Source organism: Nelumbo lutea, chromosome 5 (assembly GCF_056320005.1).
Source record: "Nelumbo lutea isolate HS-2025 chromosome 5, American lotus-T2T, whole genome shotgun sequence".
Taxonomy (NCBI): domain Eukaryota; kingdom Viridiplantae; phylum Streptophyta; class Magnoliopsida; order Proteales; family Nelumbonaceae; genus Nelumbo; species Nelumbo lutea.
In genome coordinates, this window is record NC_142688.1 from 43851289 (window position 1) to 43861429 (window position 10141).

General features: G+C 37.2%; 1 protein-coding gene and 1 pseudogene across 10 annotated transcripts in view; one reads left to right on the forward strand and one right to left on the reverse strand.

Moving 5' to 3' along the window:
* The window catches only part of LOC148852051 (ARM repeat superfamily protein), a 91959-nt gene extending 85478 nt beyond the window's left edge, over positions 1-6481 (reverse strand). For 8 of the 10 annotated variants that reach the window (XR_016099547.1, XR_016099548.1, XM_088946360.1 and 5 more), the window contains exons 1-3: positions 6131-6481; positions 1980-2177; positions 1692-1873 (exon numbers count right to left, since the gene is read on the reverse strand). Coding sequence is in view for 8 of the 10 variants with exons in the window: in XM_088946360.1 (XP_088802486.1) it covers positions 1692-1873; positions 1980-2177; positions 6131-6223 (473 nt within the window). In the remaining 2 variants the exon portion in view is untranslated. The remainder of the gene's footprint in view (positions 1-1691; positions 1874-1979; positions 2178-6130) is intronic. The other 2 variants (XM_088946355.1, XM_088946353.1) reach the window with 1 other exon arrangement.
* Positions 6482-8787: 2306 nt separating this feature from the next.
* Positions 8788-9723, forward strand: LOC148852052 (putative protein phosphatase 2C 52 pseudogene; annotated as a pseudogene).
* Positions 9724-10141: the final 418 nt, after the last annotated feature.

Sequence of the window (10141 nt, forward strand, 5' to 3'; positions counted from 1 at the left end):
GATCCTTCTCTGCTGATTGAACAACAGGCAAGGCTTGGTGATGTCATTGGGCATATATGCGAATAGACGGCTTTCTACCACTAAGAAGACTATATTATGATCAAGGAAAATATTAGAGTTTTTTTCTTTTGGAAACATTGAATTATACTAATTAATGAAAAGATGATAATTATGATCACAACACGCCAAGCATTCCAAACTTATGGGTGAGACCCTGCTAGATTTTAGACTTTTTTGTAATAATTTGAAAGGCAATTGAATCTTTTGGGTGCTTTTTTTTAGAATTTTTTATAGGAAAATATGAGAAAATCCGGTCTGCAATTCCTACAAAGCAACCACAGGAGTAGAATTAAAGCCTCTTCTTGCCCTATCCTTTTAACCTTCTAAACTTACCAACTTGCCCTTATCCCTTCCTGATCTTTCATCGTCATCCCTGACTTCCCTCCTCCCTCAACTCGCCTCAACCTGTCCTTCTTCCCCACCCCCCTGTATCCTCTAATCTTCAATTAAAGAAACTCTAATAGCTCTCTCTTCCCCTAGTGATTTTGTGAAGGGAAACATAGGGTCTGTTCCTTGAGGCACAACCCTCAATTCAAAATGCTTTCCTGCATGAGATAAGTCAATTCTTGCAGTGATCAGACTGAGGTCTTCAACTTCAATCAGTATTCTTGCAAACTGAACCTGAAACCCAAAAACATTTATCCAAACAAATGATTTTCTTTTGAAGACTTCACTTGCCCAACCTCTGGCACCTATCTATCAAGGGGAGGCCTGGATACCTTACTAGCCACTGCTTCAACAAACAACCCAAATATGTGTGTGCATGTCCCAGCATACCAAAATAAATCAAACTATGATAGATAAATCCCACTACAACTCAGCCCACCAAACCCCACCAACCTATCAGTCATATAAACCAAGAAAATCCATAAGAACAAGTTGTTTCACTCCAGGAGTCAAGGGTGTCAAGGCCTTAGCCTCTCCAATATGATGCCTCAACTGCCAAGGGCTGAAATACTTTTTTCTTATCAGTAAAAAGAAATTTTACTAATGAAGCTAGAAGATTACAGAAGTGTCTTAAAGCCCCTTGGTTTGCTAGAGTATCTGCCATTCCATTTGCTGTTCTTCTTACCCATTTCAAAGACACATTTAAGCTCTCAATCTCTCAAAATTTGTATCAGAAAACCCAAGGGATTTGGGTATTGCATCTTGTCCAGGAAATGACCACCTGAGAATCCCCTTCCACTTCTAGATTGTGGAACCCAAATTGTTTGGCAAGTTTTAATCCCTGCAATAAGCTTCCCATTTCTGCTGTCAGTGCGTCCCCATGCTCCAAAGGACCTGAATACAAGGCCACCACTCTTCCTTCTCAATTCCTGAAGACTCCCCCTATTCCAGCCAATCCCGTGTTTCCAATGAAGCTCCCATCAAAGTTGAGCTTTATGAAGTTAGATGTCTCTTCGGAGACATCAGATAAATTGCATTACTATTTTTCTGTCCAAAAGTTAGTTGAGGCTGTTCTCCTAGGTTTCTATTCAAGTTATGAAAAAATATTCACCTTATAGGTGTTTTGCTATAAACCAAACATCAAAGAATATGAATTGTCCTTCAAATAAATCCTCCAATTTGACAGAAAACCAAATAATGCATTTTTTTCCTCTGTACTTGGATGCCAGAAGTTCAAGCCATACCTCACAACGGAGAAAAAAATATTAAATATCTCCAAAACTAAATCCTCACAACCAATATCCAACATTAACACACAACATTTGAGTGCAGCAACAGTCTCCAATATTCTGACCCTCCTTGTGAAATATGGGCTTGCGGTATCTGATAGCTCCACAAACGTACTGACAATAAGCTTAAAAATGTCCTGAATCAAAACCAAAAACATTGTGTAAATATATCTTGGGATACACAACAAGAATAGATTAGAAGAAGGTTAAGCAAGCAGCATGAATCAAAATATGACCCATTACCCTTAATGTTTCATCACTATAATGTGGATCAGGAGCCAAGACACGAATAATTTCACTGAAACATGTGGCTACAAGAAGTCTAATGTCTCTATCCTTATGCTGAAGCAGGCTCTTCTGGACAAGAAAATCACTTAAAGGCTCTATTGCCTGCTGCAGTGACGAAGACTGACTTAATTCTGATAAAGCACTCGCAGCTTGCTACAAAAAAATAAATAAATAAAGTAATTAGAATAAGTAATAGACAACCTGTTAACAACATCAATGCAGCCTCTTAAAACATCAAGCAACAGTTCTAATCATATACAACACCATACTCATTTTTGCGTACTTCATTCACACAAACTTTAAGAACCAAGCATGTGAAGCCTACTATGTATGTGTCAAGACAGTAGTGGAATAACAGTGACTTCTGTTCCTGGTGACCACAAATATTCACAAGGAGATTTCATAGTTTTCTCCCCATAAGAAATGCTTGGAGTCATAACGACTAAAACCAAACATAAGCTTCCAATTTTCCCGTTTTCAGTAATTCTGGATTGATTTGTGCAAATTAGTAAAAAGCCCATCATCTGCCAGTTGGTTTGGAAAAGACCTACCATCATGTGGAATGAAATTTTCTGGAAGGCATGTTGAGCAGAGTAACATCAAAGGACTGTAAATTCATCCGCACACGCAAAAAAGAAAGAAAGAAAGAACATAACATTCAAGAAGAAGCAGAATAGCAAGAGAAGCAAGAGAAGACTGACTGCAAATAACTTCATAAAACCCCATATATACACTCTCTAGGGAGATTCTAGACATACATTACTGTTGTGTTTCTTAGGTCCAGATGCATTCTTTAGTAGCTAAGTATTACCTTGGAAACATCACAAAACTCATTCAAAGAATTGGAAGATGACTACATCTTCTAAGTCATTAATCATATATGAGACTTACAGATTTATTCTGCTTTCTAGACCTGACCCTTGACCCAACAAACTTCTTTAAAGGTTTAGAAGGCATACATGCTAAGACATGCATTAAGTGATCTGGCTTGAGTCTTAAATGATGTCAAAAGACAAAACACCCTTTTAAATGATTTGCATCAATCCCTCCTTAGAACTCAAGCTTGAGTTTTAATGATCTTAAGCATCAAGATTTAGTTTGACTGTCTCAGACCTCTTTTTCCTCAATTCAACCATCCTGCCTCTACTAGTTGCTTGAATGTTGATATTCTATCACCTTAATATGCATGTAAGATCACTTCAAACTTCATAATGCCCTCCCATCTAAGAATAAAATTTCTTTGGAGGTTGAATTGAACATTTGGACATGTAATCCGTAATGTTTTCAGAATACAATCTCATCACTCTAGGTTCTGGTAGTAGCTTTTGCAATTAGAAATACTCCCATGAAAATCAATAAAAATGATCAACATTATCTTTGAAAAATCCTTTGGGAACTTCTATAAGAAAGGATCTTCATAGGCTTCTTGTTTTAAAAGCGCAAGGCGCAAAAAAAGCACAAGGGCCAATTTGCGCCTGAGGCGCATGCCTTTTTAAGCTAGATGCGAAATTACAAAAAAAATAAATAAATAAATAAAATAAATCAAAAATCAAAAAAAAGTCAGAAATTTCAAAAGAAATGCCAAAAAATTTTAAAAATTCAAAAAATATTAAACATAATGTTAATAAAAAATAATAAACTTAAATTTTAAAATAAATGTTTAAAAAAACCTATTATCTAAGATTAATATACATAAACATAACATGTAAAACGTATTCAAATGAAAATTTAAAAATAAAAGCAAACATATAAAGCATTTTCAAGCATGTAAAACCTACAATCTCTTTTTTTCCTTAATTGCATTGCTTCAAGTAGCTAATGTGATGTAAAACATATTGCATTCTTGATTCTATATGAGTCGCCTTTGTACCACGCCCCTCGAGGCAAGCCCAAACAAGTCTATGTTAGGGTCTGAAATTCTTATTTCTCACATAAAAAATAATGATTTTATAACTTTCATTGCCTTTTAAGAAGATATTTTATTGCAATGAATGAATGAACAACATTGGCAAATAGGGGGTTCTCGGAGCTTCGGTGAGCGAGCGAACCGGAGCGGAGTAGAACCCCTATTTGCCAATGTTGTTCATTCATTCATTGCAATAAAATATCTTCTTAAAAGGTAATGAAAGTTATAAAATCATTATTTTTTATGTGAGAAATAAGAATTTCAGACCCTAACATAGACTTGTTCGGGCTTGCCTCGAGAGGCATGGTCGGGGGTCCCTCGCCCAGTCGTTAGACTCAAAAAAAAAAAAAAAAAAAAGCAAAAAGCGCAAAATTTTAAAAAGGCGCATGCCTGGGCTGAGGAACAAGGCGCATCAGGCGCATGCCTAGGCGCAGCAGACGTGCACCTTTTGAAAGGGGTGCGCCTAGGACCTGGGCGAGGTGCATACCCCAAAATGTGCCTCGCATGTGCACCTAGGTGTGCCTTTTAAATCACTAGGTGATCACCCTTGCCAGTTGCTTTGCTTGTCTCAAAATGCGCATGCCTAGGCACACCAGACGTGCACCTTTTGAAAGGGGTGCGCCTAGGACCTAGGCAAGGTGCATACCCCAAAATGCGCCTCACCTGTGCACCTAGGCGAGCCTTTTAAATCACTGGGTGGTCGCCCTTGCCAGTACTATGTTTCAGCCGTCACACCACTGTTTTAAAGTCACCTTCTACCATTTGGAATTTTATTTTACAAGTAAAAACAAAAAACTTTTGCAGTTTTCAACAGAACTCTTGCTGAATAATTCAAGGGTAATCATTATCATGGTTTTTAAACCGTCGTTGACTTGGATGGTCAGACCATTCGGCCCGGGAACCATCCAAGAAACCCTTTCTGTTTTACCCCAAACCCGGTCCCTGGCCAAAAACCATTGAAAAACTCAACAACCCGTTGACCCAGGCAGTCGAACCGTCAACCCATCGACCCGTTCAACAATTTTTTGCCATTTTTATTTCTAATTGTTTTTTATTCTTTTAATTCTTTTGTCAGAACGGGCCATCCATTTGAACTGGACAGTCGGACCATCAACTCGAAAACCGGTGGCCAGAACGGTTCCGTTTTCGGGTCGTTTTTTAAAACCATGATTATTATACCTTTCTATCACCAACTTTTTTCTGTGAACTTTGCAATTTCATCCATGAGTGGATCTCTATGATGGTTTACTCCCAACTTCACCCTAGGCTGTTATTCTTCACAATAAAGTTTGATCATTTTGTCTAAGAAGACATCCAAGTGTTGCTTATACCTATCCATAACATGTACTCTTGGCTCTTTATCCACTAATAATTGCATATGATGGACCAAAGATCCCAGATAGTTGATACTTCTTAACCAATGTGTGTACTCTCTAGTAAGTAAATTGATAGATGAGAGGATGCCATCTAACCCACCCCCCTCGAAGTCACATCAAAAAGACAAGAGAAGCAATATTGAAAACACCATACATTTTGGAGGGGACTCACAAGTTGACACGTGCCCAAGAGCCAACTTGTATCCAACTCTCCAAAATGCATGTGGAACTACATTATGAATCAGGTGGATTTACCAAAGTGCGCACTGCATCAACTCTCCAAAATTACAAATCATCACTTTGAACGCCTCTATGCAACAGTTGTTCAACCATTTGAACTTCCCAAAAGGGGACTCTGATATTTTATTATTCCAATTTAGACATAATACTGTGACCCATTGTTTATTGGATCTGTTCCAGTTAGCAAGTAGGCAAAGGCTGTCAGTCCAACACATATTACTGTGACAAGTCAAGCACATAGAGAGACATTTGATTCCAAGAAATCTAGCAATATATATTACTAATTAGAAACACAAAATACAGACTCCATTAATACAATGGCACAGAATAAAAGGTAACAATTAAGAGAGATGCAACAAAAAAAGATAGGGCGTTCTTAGATCAAGTTCCTTGGTTAAATTGACAAAAACCCATTGGAAAACATGAAAAATCAACGAACACGTCCCCAGAACAACCATATTCATCAAGAGCCATGATAATATCATCGACGTGGTGCCGTTTTCGAGTCAGAAACAAAGTTTAACCAAGAAATTGATACAATTAAACAATAGTACTGAAAGGTAACGGAGAGAAATTTCACTTACTCTGAGCAATTTCACCAGAAAATCTTTATTCGGGCGAGTCTGCTGAGCAAGGCGCTTGCCAATATCAGATACAACCTTCTCTGCAGAAACCATTGCTAAGCACACTTAGGTTTCTCTTGCCATGTAAACATCGGAATAGGGTTCTATTTAGATTGTTCGAAGTTCGACTACTTTGGAGTGGAGCTGCTTCTGTGAGAGAAACTAAAGTTACTCAAACAGCACCAGAAGAGAGAGAAAGAGAGAAAGGGGGGAGGGGTTAAAGCGGTAGGTTTCCCGCCTGTAGATTGTAGTTGGAGGCTTGGAACGCGCGGGCACGCGCAACACCTCTCTCTCTCTCTCTGACTCTGACTCTCTCTCACGTGACAGGAGATGCCCGTTTGAAGAAACTTGGAACGTTGTAGGGCTGTTCAATGGAATCCGACATTCCGGATCCCCAATCCGATATCCTATCCAATTATTTTACATTCGGATGATCCATTTATATATGTATATATATATATACCAAATTTGTAATTAATAAATCCAATATATCATATCATCTAAATTTATTTTTTACAAGTCCGACCATATTCAAATCTAATCCGAACTCCTAGATCAGATTTCAGTCTTCAAATTCGGATTCGAGTTTTTACTGGCTGGATCTGTCGGATATGGCTATTATGATCTGAACCGACTTGGTTGCAGCCTTGTTAACTCGCCAGGTGGTAGGGGTGTCAATTGGACTGGATTTGGTCCAATCCGATTCAGTTCAATGTGAGTTCATTATAAATGGATTAGGTCTAATCCAATCCAATGAATGTTTTGGACCAATTGGACTGGTCCAATTCAATGTCTAGACCGTCCAATCTGTTTAAATTCATTTTGATTTAGATTGATTTCAACCCAAATCCGATTCATTGACACATATATTCTTATCTTATATTAATGGACTAGATATTGGCTTAACCCAATCCAATCCAATATAAATTTGTTATGGATAGACCAGGTCCAATCCAATATGTCTTGTTGGTCCGTCCAATCCATCCAAATTGATTTTGGATTGGATAGGGTCCAATCCAAAATCGGTCCATTGACACCCTTACCAAGTGGTGCATATAAGGGATGAGCAAATGGATAGGTTCTACTCATAATCAAATGGAACCAATCTTCGTTGGTCTTGATGGAATCGATTTGGGTGGAACCTACCTTATAACCGAATTTGTCTTGAAATAAACCCTAAAATACTTTTGGGGATGTGAAAATATAATCCAAACACTCATGGTTACAAAGGTCATGGTCTCACTGGATCATTGAGTTACTTAAATTATATGATCATTTCTTTTCATTTTAATATTTGAATGTGTACAATAAGTAATGTAAAATGTAATATTTACAAAATTTAAATTTAAATCATAAGTTTTAAAATATACAATGACAATCTACATATTAAATTATTCAATTTAATCAATAAAGATAATATAAGTTTTAAACTATATATTATATTTATTGAAAATCAAGTTTTCAAATAACATGTCAAGGAAAGAACATGTTCCACGGGTAGACCTTGGAACCAGCCCCAGAACCACCAAGGCCAAACCAACCATCACATGATAGATTCCAGTCCCAAAAACATAGAACCAAACTCTATAGGGTAGATTCCAAATTTTGCCATGGAACCCAATTGAAACGACCCATGCTTACCCCTAGAACATATTGCATGACAAAAGAATTCATTGTCCACATAAAATTATGCAAAGTATGAGAACATGGGAAGTTTAAGTTAAAATCGAGGATGAAATAAACACGCCACACCACCCCATGCATAGCGTGGTCGTTTCATCCTAATACACGCTTGGTATGGATGAATGCTATTAAGCATTGTAGGAAAATTTATATTTGAATCATAAATCCAGATTCAGCACTCACATAATTTGTACTCACACCATCCTCACAACACTTATAGCCCTGCATTGGGAAATCCCATGTATGAAAAATGCAAGTAGATGTTCCAAATACACTGCTATATAAGTGTTGTGCAAACTGTGTGAGTGCAAATTTTGTGAGGATTGACTCCCATCCCCCTGAATCATGTCTGTAACTTGCCATGTAATAAGCTGATTAAACATCACATTTTCAGCTTATTTAAGGAATGATTCCATCATAATCCATGCACATGTGATATCACCTGATATATAAATTTTTTTAAAATCCAATATTATCCTTTTATAGTTAATTTGCTCTCTATTATTCTTCAAATTTTCAAAACGAAACTTAACATCCTTATATAAGCATGATGCACATCAGATGGTGTGTTTGTGATTCACAACCATGAAACGCAAAGCTGTGAAATGCCGGTGCCGTTGTCAAACAGTAGAGAGGCATGGGTATGACCGCTTTCTGCCCCTTCTTCTTCCACAAGTCTCCAAACATTCGGATCCCAAAACACTTCATCTTCCCACTTCCAAATCCATCATTTGAATCATCTGCCAGCATTAGAGACCCCACAAATCCAGTGTACCCACCAGCTGTTTCAAGCCCACCATCACCGAGATACTTTTCCATGGAGCTAGCCATATTCAAATGTAATTAAATCAGAACAAAAGCTAGCGTTTTAATTTTCACAGCAATATTCTCTAATAAAAACTTAAACATACAGTAGCAGTTAGCTGCTAGCGTGGATGAAAATGCTTATCAGACAGGCCCTTCAAGTTCATGGCAAAGATTTAAATGCCAACTGCTAATCAAATGCTCTGACTTGTAATATGCTCAACCTCCTTATCCAGTTACCCTTTTATCAATTCTCACATACTGATTTGATTCAGATCCATAAAAATCTTTAGCCTCTAGGATTAGAGTTTATATATTAACAATAACTTCGCTAAGTTTATTTTTTTTTTCCCTCTAAGAAGGTTGAGTCGTTGATAGTTGGTTATAATTAGGATTTGTATTATGTGTTAACTACTAGAAGAGTGGTTCAGATTTCTGAGACGTGGTACCCATATGAAGGGTTGATACTGAGACCCAAAATTGAAGAAGAAACAGAGACAAGTAGTTGAGTTGTGGCTATTCAAGTTTTAGGGGGAAGAGAGCTAGAATGAAGGACTTGTATGATGTTAAAATGTCAAAGATTGGTGGGAAAACAAATTGTTTGCTTGGGATATTTGATCGTCATGGTGGTTCTCATGCTGTTGAGTTTTTGAAGGAACGCCTTTTTGAGAATCTCATGAGGCATCTACAATTAATAACTAATACCAAATTGACTAGTGAAACATATCAAAAGACTGATATAGACTTGTTGGAAGCTCAAAGCAATATTTGCAAGGATGATAGTTATACAACCTCAGCATCGGTTTTGGTTGGCAGCCATTTATATGTTGAAAATGTTGGAGATTCACGAGCAGTTGCATCAAAAGAAGGAAAAGATATACCTTAAACCAAATTGAATTGATGAGCAGAAGGGAATTGAAAGTACTGGAGGGCTTGTTATGTGGGCAAGAACATGGAGAGTTGGAGGGGTGTTGGCAATGTCCCAAGCTTTTGGTGACCTCTCATTGAAGCAGTTTGTAGTGGTAGAACTGGAGATTCAGGAACAAGAGATAGATGATGAATTTTAACGAAGAGCAGTTGCAGTGATTGAAATCGCTTAGGCTCAGTTTCGAAGGAGTATAAATACAAATATGTAGAGTACAAGACCTTGTATTTTGTATTATTTTCTATCTATTTGTACTCTGCATATTTGTATTTATACTCCTTCCAAATGGAGCCTTAATCATCACTTTGGACTCTTGCATATCTGAATTCGGAGAGTTTGTTTTTCTGGTTTAAAATTTGAACCCTTGCAAACTTGAAAGTTTGTATATATATATGGGGAATCAATGGATGAATGACGATGACATGGTGGCCTCCCTCCCCAACTCCTCCTATTCCATTGATGTTTAATACTAATAAATATAAGTTAATGTTTGAACTGTATTTTATTAATTTCTGGAAATGTTTTATTTTGAAAATTTAAAGAAGAATAATGGGTAAAAT